General features: G+C 43.7%; 1 protein-coding gene across 1 annotated transcript in view; it reads left to right on the top strand.

The window, feature by feature from the left end:
- LOC130369339 (dynein axonemal heavy chain 3-like) overlaps nt 1–20,119 on the top strand; it is a 919,716-nt gene that overhangs the window by 133,537 nt on the left and 766,060 nt on the right. The window contains exon 11 of the mRNA XM_056574479.1: nt 4,737–4,959. Within this exon, the coding sequence (XP_056430454.1) occupies nt 4,737–4,959 (223 nt within the window). The remainder of the gene's footprint in view (nt 1–4,736; nt 4,960–20,119) is intronic.

The raw sequence follows: 20,119 nt of genomic DNA, 5'->3' as shown, positions 1-20,119 counted from the left end.
TCTACTATGGACAGTTCTTAAAATGGACAGAGATGTCAGCAGAGAGCACTGTGATATCAAATATGTGATCAAAAATACTATTTTTACATGTGTTAATTACCATATTAGAATATAATGATGTAAATCCATTTATTTAGTTTAACCCTAGTTCACACCCCATATGTTTTCAATGCATTTTTTGCATTTTCCATGTATCTTATGCGCTTTAATTGCTACTATTAAGATTTTATTTTTATGGTGTCATATACTTGTAGAATATGCTTATGATGTTTAATTAATTGTATTTATCTCTAGTAACATAGGGTTTCTATCAGGGGCGTACCTAGAGCATTTGGCACCCGGGGCAGACCCTTTGTTTGGCACCCCCCCTCTAATTACACTCCCTCCCTCCCCCCTTAATTACACCCCCTACTTCAGCGCATTCTGATCCTCTATGTGAAAAACAATTATTATTATAATCCTGCAAGACACTGCTCTCTCTGAATATAACACTGCCACACACTGTGCTCTCTGACTATAACACTACCATACACGGTCCCCTTTTAACATAATACTACCACACACTGTACCCTATGAATATAATACTACCACACACTGTACCCTATGAATATAATAATACCACACACTGTACCCTCTGGATATAATATTACCACACACTGTACCCTCTGAATATAATTTCACACACTGCACCCTCTGAATATAATAATACCACCCACTGTACCCTCTGAATATAATACCACACACTGCACCCTCTCAATATAATACCACCCACTCTACCCTCTGAATATAACACCACCCACTGTACCCTCTGAATATAATAATACCACACACTGTACCCTCTGAATATAATACCACCCACTGTACTCTCTGAATATAATATTACCACACCCTGTACCCTATGAATATAATAATACCCCACACTGTACCCTATGAATATAATACCACACACTGTACCCTCTGAATATAATACCACACACTGCACCCTCTGAATATAATATTACCACACACTGTACCCTATGAATATAATAATACCACACACTGTACCCTATAAATATAATACCACCAATCACTGTACCCTATAAACATAATACTACCAAATATGTAGTGATGTCCAAACTGTGGACCTCCAGATATTGCAAAACTACAAATCCCAGTTTACCCAGACAGCTAATGGCTGTCTAGGCATGCTGGAGGCATGCTGGGAGTTGTAGTCTTGCAACATTTGTAGGGCCACAGTTTGGACAGGTAGCCTATAAAAACAGTGATGATGCAGACACGAGGAAGGAACAGTAATGGCATGGTTGGAGGGGGGGTGATGAAGACATGATGCACAATAATGGGGGGGTGATGAAGACATGAGACACAGTAATGGGAGGGGGGGATGAAGATATGACGCACAGTAATGGGGGGGTGATGAAGACATGAGACACAGTAATGGGGGGGTGATGAAGACATGATGCACAGTAATGGGGGGGTTGATGAAGACATGAGACACAGTAATGGGGGGGTGATGAAGATGTGATGCACAGTAATGGGGGGTGATGAAGACATGAGACACAGTAATGGGAGGGGGGGTGTTGAAGATATGATGCACAGTAATGGGGGGGGGTTATGAAGACATGATGCACAGTAATGGGGGGGGTGATGAAGACATGATGCACAGTAATGGGGGGGTTGATGAAGACATGAGACACAGTAATGGGGGGGTGATGAAGATATGATGCACAGTAATGGAGGGTGATGAAGACATGAGACACAGTAATGGAGGGGGGAGTGATGAAGACATGATGCACAGTAATGGGGGGGGTGATGAAGACATGATGCACAGTAATGGGGGGGATGATGAAGACATGATGCACAGTAATGGGGGGGGTGATGAAGACATGAGACACAGTAATGGGAGGGGGGGTAATGATGATATGATGCACAGTAATGGGGGGTGATGAAGACATGATGCACAGTAATGGGGGGATGAAGACATGATGCACAGTAATGGGGGGGGTGAGTAAGACATGAGACACAGTAATGGGGGGGTGATGAAGATATGATGCACAGTAATGGGGGGGTGATAAAGACATGATGCACAGTAATGGGGGGGTGATGAAGACATGAGACACAGTAATGGGGGGGGGTGATGAAGATATGATGCACAGTAATGGGGGGGGGGGTGATGAAAACATGATGCACAGTAATGGGGGGGGGGGATGAAGACATGAGACACAGTAATGCCTCATCACCCCCCACCCCAACTCCCACATTACTGTGCCACATGTCTGCATCATCACCCCCCCCCATTACTGTGCCACATGCCTGCCTCATGTCAGTCTCTCAAACAACAATAATAACACCACACCACCCCCCCTCTCCTCTCTTCTCCCCCTCGCCTCTCCTCTCTTCTCCCCCTCGCCTCTCCTCTCTATCCCCTCCATGGCTCTCCCAGCAGGGTGCACCACTCACCCCTGCTGTTCCTGACCGTCCTGCTCGTTCCTCAGCGCGCTTCACTGAACAGGTATGCCTGGGACCAGTCCTGGCAGCTGACATAATAGACGTCAGCGCAGCCGTCCGACACATTCCACCCACGCCCTCCTCGACGTCACGTATCAGTGACAGATTGACTCCAGCCACAAGTTAACCCCTTCAGAGTCCAGCAGGGGGGCACGATTGGGTGGGTATAGCAGTATTATTTCACATAGTTTCTGTGAGCTCCATCTGCACTGCAGATCGAGCTCACAGAAACAGTGACTGACACAGACAGTCGGGCGCACGGCAGGGTGTCACCCCTCATGGCACCCCCCTTGTGAGTGGCACCCGGGGTGGGCCGCCCCCCCCCCCGCCCCTCCTTGGTACGCCACTGGTTTCTATATTATGTTATTTTCTTTTTTGAAAGATTTAACTCTGTAAAGGATTAACACGTCATGTTCAACACACTGTTCCTGTCATGTGACCCCTATTTAAGAAACCTCCTCTGCACTTTCTAACTTGTATGACTAAGGGTGCATATGCTTTAGGCACCTGAAATGCGTCACTTTTACCTCCATGTTCTGATGTTTGGTTTTAATCAATAAAGGATTCCGTGATTTGCACCTTATCTGCGCTGGACTTCCTTCTTTTTGCTATTGTTGGGTGGGTGCTGTCCCACACCGTTCATTGACGTAGCAGGATATCAGATGAGCTAGAATATTTGCACATTTATTCTTGATTATAAAATTATGTATTTCATTTGAACTGAAGAGTCTTTGATGCAGTGCTGAGATGCAGCATGAACACCGCCTCCCTCCCCCAACCCTTCCTACTTTGCATGATTAATGTACAAAACTCAGTGCTAGAAGCCAAACCCTGTACATCAATCATGCAGGGCAGGGAGGGTGGGGAAAAGAGGAGATGTGCATGCTGCAGTACCTTTTTGACTCTTCGGCTTAAAAGAAAAATGTAATTTTACAACTTTCAATGATGAGTTATTGTTTCTACGTCAATGACACAAGTTGATATGTCCCTTAAGAACCTTTTGTAGTACAGTATTAAGTTTGCGTTCACTGAACTGATGGCATAGATAAATAGACACTTGACAGGGGAAGGGTAACATAGCAAAGGGTGTGTATTCAGAGACCCTTTGCTATGTTACTTAAAATTAAACTCCCATTTTTCTAGATCATCTTTTTGATGTTTCAACATCACGCTCAGAGTCACCTGTGGTAAATTCAGTTTGGACATGATTTGGAAAGATAGACTGACAGATCCGTAGCTTGTAGCTTCTGTACAGTACAGGGGTGTAGCTATACCGGCGCACCGGGGCCCTGGTACTCATAAGAAACCAGTATTATAATTGGCATATGGGGCCCTGTTGCAGATTTTGCATCGGGGCCCCTTATGCTAATTGTAATACTGGTTCGTATGGGGACCAGGTCCTCGGTGCACCGATGTGAATGCTACCTCTATAGCTACACCCCTGTACACCTCTATATAAAGTCACAGCTCACAGTGCATATCAAAGCAAAAACCAAGATATGAGGGAAACCGAAAGAAGGTTGGAACTACCAGGACTTAACCTTGACATGGCTGCACCACCAAACTAAGTAAACGATGGGGAGGGCCTTTGTAAGAGAGGTGACCAAGAAGCCAATGGTCACTCTGGCTGAGCTTCAAAGTTCCTGTGTGCAGATGGAAGAAACTTCCAGAAGATCAACCAGAAAGAAGCCTCTATCTAAACACATGAAAGTCAACTTGCACCGTAGATTTTGTGGTGAAATGACTTATTAAATTAAAATTGGTATAACAATAAACATGCCCTTATATGGTCTGTAGGTGTAAAACTGAAATAATTATGATTTTTAGAAGGTGAGGAGGAAAAGTGCAAAAATAAAAAATAAACTGAGTCCTTAGGGGGTAAATAGCTGTCTATGGATTTTCTCCATCTATTAACAGCGCTTGAGAGGATCTGCAGGGAAGAATGGTAGAAAATGCCTAACTCTAGGTGTGTAAATCTTGTGGCATCATCCCCAAGAAGACTGGAGGTTGTAATCGCTGCCAAAGGTGCTTCAACTAAGTACTGAGTAAAAAGTCTGAATACTTATGAATGCAATATTTTATTTTTTCCTTTCAATAAATTTGCAAAGATTTTTAACATTCTGTTTTTACTTTGTCATTATGGGGTACTGATTGCAAAATGATGGAGGGAAAAATTTAATTGAAGGTGAAGCTGAAGTATCGGTATCCCTTTTCTATCCCTTTTCTAATAGATATATGAAATTATGCTAGTTCGACATGGATTCATGCTGATTGGAGGCCCACTTGGTGGAAAAACCTCAGCACTTAAAGTCCTTGCTGAAGTACTAAAAGATCTGGAGAGAAATGGACTAATGGATGAACATGGAGTGGATTATATTTTTATTAATCCAAAGGCTATCACCATAGGACAGTTATATGGCAGTTTTGATCCAGTTTCACATGAGTGGAATGATGGTAAGTTTACACAAGCAGTAAATATAAAGTAAATTATAGTATAGTATATAGTAGTATATAAAAATAGAATATGTTACTATAATCAGTATCTATGTCTCACTGTTTCTTTTTTTTATGTTTTATTGGTTGAAGCAGGGAAATGTTGATGCCTTTATTTAAGTCTTGTATTTTTCTTATGTATTTAAGTCATGTTTCTGTATCATGAGTTAAAAAGTACTTTAAGTTAATAGTCCATTGCGTGACTCACTGTATTAATGTGCATATCTAAATATGTACATGCATAACTGAGACCCCAAATCTAAAAATAAAAATGTAGTCAGTTATTGCTTCTATTTCCAACCATTCTTTAATTTCCAACAAAAAGTTGTTGATAACACCTGGTCTCACTACTGAGACCCACTGCAATTGTGAAGTATTAGCCAAAGAAGTGGGTGATTCTTCACTGCAGATCCTCTCAGGTTGTCAGGTTGGATGGGGACTGTCGGTGGAAGCAATTTTTAGGTCTGGAGATGGAAATGTTCAACTGGGTTTATGTTTATGTGTTCTGGCTGGGCCACTCAAGAACATTCACAGAGTTTTTCCAGCCCTGCTGGTTGTAATTCCTCTTACTATTATGTTCTTATATGTAGTTTCACCTAAAGCATGCATTGTAAAATTATACAGTGGAAATATAGTTAACATGTCAGGAGCGAACCCCAATCCCTCTGATTTAGTGTATGTATTCCCCCCACTGTCAGGAGGGTACCACTATCTCCCTCAGATGTATGTATACCCTGCACTGTGAGGAGCGTACCCCTAACCCTCTGGTGTAGTGTATGTATGCCTGCACTGTCAGGAGGGTACCACTATCCTTCTCATGTAGTTTATGTATACCCAGTACTGTGAGGAGCGTAGCCCTAACCCTCTGGTTTAGTGTATGTATGCCTGCACTGTCAGAAGGGTACCACTATCCCCCTCATTTAGTATATGTATACCCAGTACTGTGAGGAGCGTACCCCAATCCCCCTCATGCAGTGTATGTTTACCCAGTACTGTAAGGGACATACCCTATCCCCCTCATGTGCATGTATACCCAGCACTGTGAGGAGCGTACGCCTTTCCCCTCATGTGATGTATGTTTACTCAGTACTGTGAGGAATGTACCCTATACCTCTCATGTGCTGTATGTATGCCCAGCACTGCCAGGAGCATACCCCTATCCCCCTCATGTCAGAGAGGATGATTCAGTGCTGGCATGGATATGTGTGCCTCCGGCTGTCCAACAGAACCATGCTGCAGAATCGTTTATTGGTATCCGAGTTTAGTGCTTTGCCATAACAAAAACTGCAATGACCATGACCAATGTATGCGTCGGTGCGGGACATTGCTGTGCTGCTGTTAAGTGTGGGCCAGAAACAAACCAGAGCAGACCTGGAAGTCTGAATGGTAACTTGGACCTTTTTGTTTTTCTAAGAACTGTAAAACTACCCGTAAGAGAGTTGTAATGATAGAATATATATAAATACATATATCGCTCTGAACTGTAATGAAGTAATACTTGTATAATGCTCATCTAACTATATGAAAGCCCTTGTGCCACACCCCTGTACAACAACCCGCAAACTGTAACCTGTGTAATACCCATGTGTATTATTTCAAGGACAGTAATAATAGATAACACATGTATTTCTCTGAGCACTGTTAATCTCCTTCTAACATTACCAGAGCTATGTTAAGCATTTGTGCATTACTGGCTCTCCCATAGAGATACAGTACATGGAGAGGACGTGTCGACCTCCACTTTGTGCGGGGGTCCACACAGCTCCGTGCATTGGAGATAATCTAGATACCTCCTGTGTTATAAAATATACAGCATGTTAAGAATGTACTACTATCCCTCCTTTACATGAGCAACACTTAATGCTGATACTGCTGAGGGCCCATAGCACAAGTGGAAAGTTATCCACCTGATAGTGAAAGCTTGCAGACGCACTAACCATTTTGTTGCTCCAAAGTGTAATAGAGAATAACAAAGTAACCACTCCCCACTTCTCGTGCTTTAGCACGTAAGTGTTGAAGGAGAAAATGGCCATACTGCTCTGAACGCCGCTGGCTGTGAACTTAATGCACTCGTACATTGCTAACACAACTTCTGCAGGAAGTTTTAACATTACTCAGGAACTCTGGACCATGTGAACCGCTACGTGTTTCCACGTTGTATGAGTGTCTGGAGCTTGTGATGTAATCGTCTGCTGCACTGATAAGGAACCTTTTAGAGACATCCTACAATGCGGGAGACCAGGTATGCTGTAAGACTAACACTGAACCGATGTACGCAAGACACAACTCGAACACCATGAATGACGGTCACGTGAGGAGGGGGGGGGGGGGTCGTTAAATGTCTCTCACAAATACACATTATATAATTTATTAAATTAATTAATTATTAATCAACCTTAACCCCTGAAGGACACATCCCATTTTGGCCTTTGCCTTTTCATTTTTTCCACTTCGCCTCCCAAAAATCATATCTCTTTAATATTTCCATCCACAGACCCATATGAGGGCTTGTTTTTTGCATGACCAATTTTACTTTGTAATGACATCTCTCATTTTACCATAAAATGTACAGCAAAAATAAAAAATTATTATTTGTGTGGTGAAATTGATAAGAAAAGCACAATTTTGCTAAGTTTTAAGGTTTCATTTTCACGCTGTACCCTTTCCAGTAGAAATTACATGTTTTCCTTATTCTGTGGGTTAATACAATTAAAATTATACTCATGTTTAGATACCGTATTTATCGGGGTATACCACGCACCGGCCTATAACACGCACCTATGACACGCAAGTTTTTTACCCAAATATCCATGGTAAAATGAGGGTGTGTGTGTGCGCGTGTATACCCCGATACACCCCCAGGAAAGGCAGGGGGAGAGAGGCCATCGCTGCCGGCCCTTCTCTCCCCCTAGCTATCGGCGCCGCTGCCCGTTCTGTCCCCCTGACTATTGGTGTCGGCGCTCCCATTGCCGGCGCCGATAGCCAGGGGGAGAGAAGCGGCGCCGACAGCCAGGGGGAGAGAAGGGGCAGCGGCACCCATTGCCGGCGCCACTGCCCCGTTGCCTCCCCCCATCCCCGGTGGCATAATTACCTGTTGCCGTGGTCGGGTCCCCTTCGTCGTTACTATGCACGGCGCGGCGCACTGACATCATGCGCCTTGCAGCGCATAGCAACGACCCAGGGGACGCACGCCGGAGGCCTGCAGCAGCGCGGACCCGACCCCGGCAACAGGTAATTATGCCACCGGGGATGGGGGGAGGCAACGGGGCAGCGGCGCCGGCAATGGGTGCCGCTGCCCCTTCTCTCCCCCTGGCTGTCGGCGCCGCTTCTCTCCCCCTGGCTATCGGCGCCGGCAATGGGGCGCCGGCACCAATAGTCAGGGGGACAGAACGGGCAGCGGCACCGATAGCCAGGGGGAGAGAAGGGCCGGCAGCAGGGCTCTAGACCCCAGGAAAGGCAGGGGGAGAGAAGCGGGCAGCGACGGCCTCTCTCCCCCTGCCTTTCCTGGGGGTGTATCGGCGTATAACACGCACATAGACTTTAGGCAAAAAATTTTAGCCTAAAAAGTGCGTGTTATACGCCGATAAATACGGTACTTTTCTATTATTGTACTGCTTTAACTTGTTGTTTAATATTGCCCTATTTTGACCCTCTATAACTTTCTCGTTTTTGATGAGGGCTTATTTTTTGCGCCATGCTCTCTAGCTTTTACCGGTTCCACTTTTGCGTATATGTGACTTTTTAATTATTTTTTATAATTTTTTTTTGGAATGTGATGTGACAAAAAAGCTGTAATTTTTGATATTTTTTTTAACTATTTGCGCTGTTCACCGTACGGGATCAGTAACATTATATTTTGATAGTTCAGTCATTTACACACGCGCCGATACCAAATATGGGTAAAGGGTAAAAAAGGGTAAAAGGGGCCATTTAAATTTTTATTGGGGAGGGGCTTTTTCTCATAGGAGAATATTTATAGCAATCATGAAATTGCAGATAATAATTAGTACTATGCATAGCACTGATCAGTATCATCAGTGATCTTCGTCTCTGGCTTGCTTGATGTCAGACCAGAGAAGAAGACCCCACAATGTGAGGGGACCTCTGTCTGCAATCTTAGATTAACAGATCCCTGCAGCAGTGCCGTGGATAATCTGATCATCCATTAAAAGTGCAGCATTGCTGCAGATGAAGTGATCTATATTGATGACAGCATCTGAGGAGTTAATGGCGGACGGTTTGATGCGAGCACTGCCACGGTGCCTGCGTCATTTACAGGATGGAAAAGTATATCCTGGTGCGTTAAGTACCATTGCACCAGGACGTGCATTTACATACAATGTTGATAAGGGGTTAAATAATAGTAATAATAATAATAATAATAAAAAAAATATGCATATATATAGTATTTTTTTACTGCTTATATGTTTACGTTAAAAAACAAAGAGAGAATTTAGCATATTGCATCCTACTATGTTGACCTTCATTCTAGGCAAGAAGAATGTGCTTAACAATGATCAAGCTATTTCATGCCTTAATTTCAGTTTTTCAGATTATGCCCTAGGCCTCTATAACTGGAATTATTCCATGATTCAATCTTGTGCCAAATGAGACTCTATAACTCATGCCTGACAATATTTCACTTTTTACTCCTCATCTTTCCCAAGTACTTAATGTAATGTTACCAGCTGTTTTATGGATACATCCAAAAAATGTAAAAATTGCTGTTTTATGGATAAATCAAAAAATTTTAAAATTGTTTTACTCCATAATACAATTAGACATCAGCGAACTTTTGAAAAATGTGTTTAGTCCGATTTTTTCCGAATAAATTAGTTTCGGGTCAAATTTATTTGTGGCGAATCTATATTAAAAAGGGTTATTTCTGGCCTACATAGTGCCTCAATAGGGGTGTAGAACACTTTGCTTTGTTGTAACATGCATAGTTGGAGTGTGCTGGGGTAGTGAAATGCAGATTACAGACATCGCTATTAGAATCACTGCCACAGAGCAGCACAATGACAGAGCCTGGAGGTCACATCAGTATGAGGAGACCATATAGTGGCTCAATGAAACAGTGTGGAGGTGTTGGCAGCAAGAGGAGACCATATAGTGGCTGAATGACACAGCGTGGAGGTGTTGGCAGCATAAGTAGATCATATAGTGGCTGAATGACGCAGCTTGGATGTTGCTGAAGCATGAGGAGACCATATAATGGCTGAATGACACAGCGAGGAGGTGTTGGCAGCATGAGGAGACCATATAGTGGCTGAATGACAAAGCTTTGAAGTGTTGGCAGCATGAGGAGATCATATTGTGGCTGAATGACACAGCTTGGATGTGGTTGAAGCATGAGGAAACCATATAGTGGCTAAATGACACAGCGTGGAGGTGTTGGCAGCATGACGAGACCATATAGTGGCTAAATGACACAGCGTGGAGTTCTTGGCAGCATGAGGAGACCATATAGCTGCTGAATGACAAAGCCTGGAGCTGGCAGCAGCTTGAGTAGACACTAGGGCTTCACAATCCCTAAGATTAACCCCTTCAGGACCAAGCCCATTTTGGCCTTTAGGACCGGAGCGTTTTTTGCACATCTGACCACTGTCACTTTAAACATTAATAACTCTGGGATGCTTTTAGTTATCATTCTGATTCCGAGATTGTTTTTTCATGACATATTCTACTTTAACATAGTGGTAAATTTTTGTCGATACTTGCATCCTTTCTTGGTGAAAAATCCGTAAATGTGATGAAAAATTTTTCAATTTAGCATTTTTCTAACTTTGAAGCTTTCTGCTTGTAAGGAAAATGGATATTACGAATACATTTTTTTTTTGGTTCACATATACAATATGTCTACTTTATGTTTGCATCATAAAATTGATGAGTTTTTACTTTTGGAAGACACCAGAGGGCTTCAAAGTTCAGCAGCAATTTTCCGATTTTTCACAAAATTTTCAAACTCGATATTTTTCAGGGACCAGTTCAGGTTTGAAGTGGATTTGAAGGGTCTTCATATTAGAAATACCCCATAAATGATCCCATTGTAAAAACTGCACCCCCAAAGTATTCAAAATGACATTCAGTCAGCGTTTTAACCCTTTAGGTGTTTCACACGAATAGCAGCAAAGTGAAGGAGAAAATTTTACATTTTTAAAAAGGGTAATAGCAGAAAATACCCCTAAAAATTTGAAGCCCAATTTCTCCCGATTCAGAAAACACCCCATATGGAGGTGAAAAGTGCTCTGCTGGTGCACTACAGGTCTCAGAAGAGGAGTAGTCACATTTGGCTTTTTGAAAGCAAATTTTGCTCTGGGGGGCATGCCGCATTTTGAAAGCCCCTATGGTGCCAGGACAAAAAAAAAAACCACATGGCATACCATTTTGGAAACTAGACCCCTCGGAAAATGTAAAAAGGGGTTAAGTGAACCTTTGTACCCCACAGGTGTTTCACGACTTTTGCATATGTAAAAAAAATTTTTTTTTTTTACCTAAAATGCTTGTTTTCCCAAAAATGTAACATTTTTAAAAAGGGTAAAAGCAGAAAATACCCCCCAAAATTTGTAACACAATTTCTCCTGAGTACGGCGATATCCCATATGTGACCCTTAACTGTTGCCTTGAAATACGACAGGGCTCCAAAGTGAGAGCGCCATGCGCATTTGAGGCCTAAATTAGGGATTGCATAGGGGTGGACATAGGGGTATTCTACGCCAGTGATTCCCAAACAGGGTGCCTCCAGCTGTTGCAAAACTCCCAGCATGCCTGGACAGTCAACGGCTGTCCGACAATACTGGGAGTTGTTGTTTTGCAAAAGCTGGAGGCTCCGTTTTGGAAAAAGTGGCGTACCAGACGCTTTCATTTTTATTGGGGAGGGGAGGGGGGTTGTGTAGGGGTATGTGTATATGTAGTGTTTTTTACTTTGTATTTTATTTTTTGTGGTAGTGTAGTGTAGTGTTTTTAGGGTACAGTCGCACGGGCGGGGGTTCACAGTAGTTTCTCGCTGGCAGCTTGAGCTGCGGCAGAAAATTTGCCGCAGCTCAAACTTGCAGCCAGATACTTGCTGTAAACCTCCGCCCATGTGAGTGTACCCTGTACATTCACATGGGGGGGGGGGGACATCCAGCTGTTGCAAAACTACAACTCCCAGCATGCGCTGACAGACTGTACATGCTGAGAGTTTTAGTTTTGCAACAGCTGTAGGCACACTGGTTATGTATCACTGAGTTTGTGACCTTACTCAGTGTTTCAAAACCAGTGTGCCTCCAGCTGTTGCAAAACTACAACTCCCAGCATGTACGGTGCATGGTGTAAGGTGACTGCTGGGAGTTGGAGTTTGCAACAGCTGGATGCACACTGGTCGTGAAACACTGAGTTAGGTAAAAAAACAAAACTCTGAGTGTCACAACCAGTGTTCCTTCAGCTGTTGCAAAACTGCAACTCTCAGCAGTCACCGACAGCCAACGGGCATGCTGGGAGTTGTACTTATGCAACCACAAGATGCACCACTACAACTCCCAGCATGCACTTTAGCTCTTTGTGCAAGCTGGGAGTTGTAGTTATACAACAGCTGAAGGTACACTTTTCCATAGAAAAAATGTGCCTCCAGTTGTTGCAAAACCATAAGTCCCAGCATGCCCATAAGGGAATGCTGGGAGTTGTGGTGGTCTGCCTCCTGCTGTTGCATAACTACAGCTCCCAGCATGCCCTTTTTGCATGCTGGGAGCTGTTGCTAAGCAACAGCAGGAGGCTGTCACTCACCTCCAACGATCCTCGCCGCTCAAGTCAGTCCCTCGTCGTCGCCGCAGCCGCTGCTCCTGGGGCCCCGATCCCAACATTAACGCCGGGGATCAGGGTCCCCAGCACCCGGGGTGCACGTCCCGCACCCGCTCACGTCCTACGGAAGAGGGGCGGAGCGGGTTGCGGGAGTGACACCCGCAGCAGGTGCACTGATTGGTCGGCCGGTAAACCTGGACGACGAATCAGGGCGATCGTGAGGTGGCACCAGTGCCACCTCACCCCTGCAGGCTCTGGCTGTTCAGGGCCATCAGAGACGGCCCCGATCAGCCAAAAATTCCGGGTCATCGGGTCACTGGAGACCCGATTGACCCGGAATCGCCGCAGATCGCTGGACTTTTGGAGTTGGCAGAAGCATGAGGAGACCATGTAAATTTAACATTTTTAAATTTAAGATTTTGAAATTGAGGATTTTAAAATAGAAATTTTAACTCCCAAGTTTTAGTGTCCCGGGGCCCGGCGTGTGGGTACAAAAGACAAAATCTAACAAGGAGTCACATGTCACATGTCAGCACAATGACAGAGCCTGGAGGTGGCATCAGTATCGGGAGACCATATAGTGTCTGAATGACTGCCAGGAGTTTGTGAAAGCATGAGGAGACCAGAAAGTGTCTGAATGGCACAGTCTGGAGTTGGATAAAGCATGAGGAGGCCATTGAAATTTAAGATTTTTTAATTTAAATTTAAGATTTTGAAATTGAAATTGAGGATTTTGAAATTGAAATTCTAACTCCCAAGTTTTAGTGTCCCGGGCCCCGGCGTGTGGGTACAAAGGAACAAATCTAACAAGGAGTCACATGTCACATGGCAGCACAATGACAGAGCCTGGAGGTGGCATCAGTATGAGGAGACCATATAATGTCTGAATGGCACAGCCTGGAGGTGGCTGAGGCATGAGGAGACCATATAGTGGCTGAATGAGACAGCCTGGAGGTGGCAGCAGAAGCATCAGGAGTCCTGAAAGTGGCCCGGTGACAGAGTGGTGTGGTGGTTAGAAATACCAGTACCTGGTGACGAACGTGGGTGAAAAAAGGTCTGATGCGGAGGAATGTTTGGAACTCAGGAGCAGCACCTTAAATCTGTTTGGCACTATCCATATTTGTGAAGTGTTGGTGTGACACCATGGTCAATCTACTCTGATGCATCAGGTAATGGTGGGTGGAAATCCTGGCTGAGCCATGCCTGATTCATCTTCACGAAGGTCAGTATCTCCACATTTTTCATGGACAGACGAGTTCTCCTTGGGGTGACTATGGCCCCCCGCCGCACTAAACACCCGCTCTGATGGCACACTACTGGCTGGGCAGGACAGCTTTTCCAGGGCAAACTCTGCTAGTTGCGGCCATAAATCAAGTTTGGCTGCCCAAAAGTCCAACGGATCTTCAAGGTGTGTTGGCATAGGCATGTCAAGGTATGCCACCACCTGCTGGTTCAGGTCCTGCTACAGGTCTACCTGCTGATGATGAGTTGCTTCACTATGCGGGTGAAGAAAGGTACTCATCAGCGACTGTAGACTCAGTCTGCTGCTGATGGAGCTGGTACTGCTCCTGCCACCACACCCCTTCCCAGCAGCCATGGCAGTGGAATCTTTCATCTCATAATCCTGGCGACTTACTAATAATGTGGCTTCCTCAAAGGGCCTGAGCAAACGGCAGGTGTCATGTATGTGCTGCCACTGGTTCACATTGAAGTTACACAGGGGAGTCCCCCTATCCGCTTGGATCATCAAGAAATCGGTGATGGCTTTCTTGATGATGGCTCCTCTGTGCACGTCCTGGCACTTCTCTGTCTGACATACTTAGTCCGACCAATTGCAGTCAGCAGGGAAGGGGTTAATGTCCCCTTCTTGCAGCTCTGCTCGCCCACCGCATTCAGTCAGCGGGCAGAGCTCTGTGAAGATCTGAGCCCCTCAGGGCCGAAGAGAAGCTTTATAGTGCAGGGTGAGATCGCTACTAAAGGGACAGGTAGGAGGTAAAAAAAAAAAAGTTAAAAAAAGTTGAAAAAATATCCCCCCCCTTACCCCCTCAAGGGTCCTCAAGGGTCCTATTAGGGGTTCAGGGCACTGCATTTGCCCCTCCTTTTTTGGGGTCCACAGCATTTTTTCCCTATATAATGGTGTGTGATTTATAATCACACACTGTTATATATGAAGTTAACACCAAGCACACACACTGCATACTTCCCCACCCGTGCCTCGTGCTGCATATGGGCCTTGTAAAAAAAAAAAACTGTCAGACAGTACTGGAGCGGGGACGTCTTATACCAGACCACGCTTTACAGTATGGTCATGACACGGAAGCGGTTCGAGGCCATTCGGACATGCCTCCATTACACTGATAATGTGGTATGTCCCCTCTGAAGTGATCCTGCCTATGACCGGCTTTACAAAGTGAGTCCGGTCATAGATCACTTTGGGGGCAAATTTTTGGAGGCCTACATACTGCTCAGGGAGCTTTTGGTAGATGAGTCTCTTATCAGTTTTAAGGGGAGACTCCTCTTCCGCCAGTATATTCCCTCGAAGCTGGCGCGGTATGGCGTGAAACTCTACAAACATTGTGAAAGTACCTCTGGGTACATTTACAAGTTTAGAGTATATGACAAGATTCCCGTATTAAACCCCCAGACTGTCCCCCCACTCTGAATGTTAAAGGGAAACTCGTTTGGGACCTTGTGCACCCATTGTTGGATAAGGGTTACCACGTGTACGTGGACAACTTTTGTAAAAGCATCTGAAGTTATAGGTGCCAGGATCATCCTAGGCCAACACTTTCTAGGTGAGGTCCCCCACACTGGAAAGAAGGGACGATCCCAGAAAAAATATAGTTTGTGTCACAAGAGGGGGGATACGGAAGGATACCACCACTCAATGTAATACTTGCCCCGATCATCCGGGTCTCAGCATTAAAAACTGCTTCAGGGAGTATCACACTTCCATGCAGTACAAAATTTTCCCTTTCATTAAAATTTGGGGAATATATCCTTTTTTATTATAATTTTCTGGTCCACTGTACCCCACATTACGGGCCTCTGTACCCCACCTGTATACCCCAGTTACGGCCCATTGTCCCCCATAGTGTTCCCCTATTTTAGGGCTCAGTGCTCCCCCATTAACGCTCCTTGAGGGGGGTCCCACATCCTGGCTCCATATGAAGCTCAAGGCCCCTGACTGCTCTCCCACTCCAGCAAGACCTGCTGTGCATCCGCCGAGCCATTATCATCAAAAACATAAGGTATGTCCTTTCTCCAAAGAAATTTATTTACTAATTGTGGGGGTCTTTTCTGCTATTAACCCTTGTAAAAATGTAAAATTTTGGGGAAAACTCACATTTTAGTGAACATTTTTTTTTGCATATGCAGAAGTCGAGAAACCCCTGTGGGGTATTAAGGCTTACTTTACCCCTTGTTATGTTCCTCAAGGGGTCTAGTTTCCAAAATGGTATGCCATGTGGATTTTTTTTTTGCTGTCCTGGCACCATAGGGGCTTAATAAATGTGACATGTCCCCCCCATTTCAGCAAAGTTTGCAATTGTGACTCCTTCTCTTCTGAGCATTGTAGCGCCCCTGCAGTACACTTCAGGTAAACTTATGGGGTACTTCCATACTCAGAAGAGATGGGGTTACAAATTTGGGGGGTCTTTTGTGCTATTAACCCTTGCAAAAATTTGAAATTTTGGGGGAAACCCACATTTTAGTGAGAAAAATGCGACATGCCCCCCGAGCAAAATTTGCTCTCAAAAAGCCAAATAAGACTCCTTCTCTTCTGAGCATTGTAGTTCGCCCGTAGTGCACTTCAGGCCAACTTATGGGGTACCTCCATACTCAGAAGAGATGGGGTTACAAATTTTGGGAGGTATTTTCTGCTATTAACCCTTGCAAAAATGTGAAATTTGGGGGGAAACACACATTTTAGTGAGAAAATTATTATTATTTTTTTTACATATGCAAAAGTCGTGAAACACCTGTGGGGTATTAAGGCTCACTTAATTCCTTGTTAGGTTCCTCAAGGGGTCTAGTTTCCAAAATGGTATGCCATGTGTTTTTTTTTTTTTTTTTTGCTGTTCTGGCACCATAGGGGCTTCCTAAATGCAACATGCTGAAAAAAACATTTCAGAAAAATTTACTCTCCAAAATCCCCTTGTCGCTCCTTCGCTTCTGAGCCCTCTACTGCGCCCGCCAATCAATTTACATAGACATATGAGGTATGTTCTTACTCGAGAGAAATTGGGCAACAAATATAAGTATACATTTTCTCCTTTTACCCCTTGTAAAAATTCAAAATTTGGGTTTACAAGAACATGCGAGTGTAAAAAATTAAGATTGTGAATTTTCTCCTTCACTTTGCTGCTATTCCTGTGAAACACCTAAAGGGTTAAAATACTGACTGAATGTCATTTTGAATACTTTCGGGGGTGCAGTTTTTATAATGGGGTCATTTGTGGGGTATTTCTAATATGAAGACCCTTCAAATCAACTTCAAACCTGAACTGGTCCCTGAAAAATAGTGAGTTTGAAAATGTTGTAAAAAATTGGAAAATTGCTGCTGAACTTTGAAGCCCTCTGGTGTCTTCCAAAAGTAAAAACACGTCAATTTTATGATTCAAACATAAAGTAGACATATTGGAAATTTGAATAAATTTTTTTTTCAAATTTTTCATCAAATTTGGGGATTTTTCACCAAGAAAGGATGCAAGTTACCACAAAATGTTACCAGTATGTTAAAGTAGAATATGTCACAAAAAACAATCTCGGAATCAGAATGATAACCAAAAGCATCCCAGAGTTATTAATGTTTAAAGTGACAGTGGTTAGATGTGCAAAAAATGGCCGGGTCCTAAGGTGTAAAATGGCTGGGTCCTTAAGGGGTTAATCCCCTATCCTGTGGATAAAGGGAAAGATAGTTTTCACCATACAACTTCTTTAAACATTCTATTTTAATAGCTCGGACAATTCTGCATGGCGATCATGCTGAGACGGTCAGACGAGCACCCCGAACTCACCAGCACTAGTCACTTTTACCTTTTAGATGCCCTGATTGGCATTGATCGCAGGATCTAAAGGGTTGGTAACGGCCGTCGGCATGACCATCCATGTCCCTCATTGACTGTGAGTATCTGCTTCTGATAGCAGCCGTCACTCACATTCTATAAAGCGGGTGCAGCTCCTGCACTTGCTTCACAGACAGAATGCAGGACGATCTTTTTAGATGGAATCCACCACTAAACAGATTTACTTATGTTAGGCCTTTACACTGTTGCTGAAACCTCCAACAATTAGTTGTTACCCAGAAGGAAAAAAATATACATGGGCATGCCATGTCCATCGAGCACATTTAACGGCATATGTTAACCCCACGATTTCAAATTTGACAAATTGTTTCAAATAAAAAAGTAAGAAAAAGTCGAGCTAAGATTATAATAGGATCCAAATAAAGCAATTTAACAGTATTATTTGCTGTCCTAAATTGGAAAGAATTAAATGGGTACTCCCCCCCCCCTAGACATCTTATCTCCTATCACTGGCATTTATTGTTTAAATGCCATGATTGCTATTGATCACCGGATTTAACCATTTAACCCCTTAACGACGCAGGACATATATTTACGTCCTGCGCCTGCTCCCGCGATATGAAGCGGGATCGCGCCGCGATCCCGCATCATATCGCGTCGGTCCCGGCGTTCATCAACGGCCGGGACCCGCGGCTAATACCACACATTGCCGATCGTGGCGATGTGTGGTATTAACCCTTTAGAAGCGGCGGTCAAAGCTGACCGCCGTTTCTAAAGCGAAAGCGACCCGGCTGCTCAGTCGGGCTCTTCGGGACCGCCGCGGTGAAATCGCGGCATCCTGAACAGCTGACAGGACACCAGGAGGGCCCTTACCTGCCTCCTCGGTGTCCGATCGGCGAATGACTGCTCCGTGCCTGAGATCCAGGCAGGAGCAGTCAAGCGCCGATAACACTGATCACAGGCGTGTTTATACACGCCTGTGATCTGTGTAGAAGATCAGTGTGTGCAGTGTTATAGGTCCCTATGGGACCTATAACACTGCAAAAAAAATAAAAAATAAAAGTGTTAATAAAGGTCATTTAACCCCTTCCCTAATAAAAGTTTGAATCACCCCCCTTTTCCCATAAAAAAAATAAAACAGTGTAAAGAAAAAGAAAAATAAACATATGTGGTATCGCCGCGTGCGTAAATGTCCGAAATATAAAAATATATCATTAATTAAACCGTACGGTCAATGGCGTATGCGCAAAAAAAATTCCAAAGTCAAAAAAAGCGCATTTTTGGTCACTTTTTATACCATTAAAAAATGAATAAAAAGTGATCAAAAAGTCCGATCAAAACAAAAATCATACCGATAAAAACTTCAGATCACGGTGCAAAAAATGAGTCCTCATACCGCCCTGTACATGGAAAAATAAAAAAGTTATAGGGGTCAGAAGATGACATTTTTAAACGTATACATTTTCCTGCATGTAGTAATGATTTTTTTTTCCCTTTCGCTGTGCATTTTTGGGTAAAATAACTAATGTCACTGCAAAGTAGAATTGGCGAAGCAAAAAATAAGCCATAATATGGATTTTTAGGTGGAAAATTGAAAGGGTTATGATTTTTAAAAGGTAAGGAGGAAAAAAGGAAAGTGCAAAAACGGAAAAACCCTGAGTCCTTAAGGGGTTAAATGATGGACATCGGAGTGATCTTTGATGTCCTCCATTACAGGCAGATTTCAGCTGCTGATTTCAGAGAGCATCTGTTATGATGTGAAGGATGCCGTCAAGGGAGGCCTTAAACTGTGAGTGACTACCGTTATGCTATTTTGCTGAGTGTAGACATAAGCAAATTCACACCAGACAATGTTGGTATAGATCCCCTTCTCAGCACTGACTCCCAAGGAGTTCTGTCTGTTTATTAAAAAATCAAATTAGTTTTTCCATTTGAAAAAAGAGGAGGTTTAGTTATTACGTCAAAATCATCATGTTACATTTTGATTGGTTGTTTGAGTATTGCATCTGTATATATTAGCATATCTAGTATCCATTTCTTTCTTGGCAGAAGTTCTTCTACCGGGAAATTCCAGAGTTCTCTGTCTGTCCGATATCTTATCTTGACGTCATCTCAAGGTCTCTATCTTAGTCATGAGAAAATTGCAAGCTGATTTGTGGGTTAAGGGTAGTTAACAAATATCTTTCTCCAGCATCAGCAATGGCATATCAGTATTAAAATATTGATAAGTCATCAGAAACATAAGGGTCATCCTTATCAATAACATGGACCCAATGTCATATTTCCCTCATACAATCCATGACATACATGTATGT

Source organism: Hyla sarda, chromosome 4, assembly GCF_029499605.1.
Source record: "Hyla sarda isolate aHylSar1 chromosome 4, aHylSar1.hap1, whole genome shotgun sequence".
Classification (NCBI taxonomy): Eukaryota; Metazoa; Chordata; class Amphibia; order Anura; family Hylidae; genus Hyla; species Hyla sarda.
Note: the sequence above shows the minus strand (reverse complement) of the source record. Positions and strands in the feature narration are given on the sequence as shown.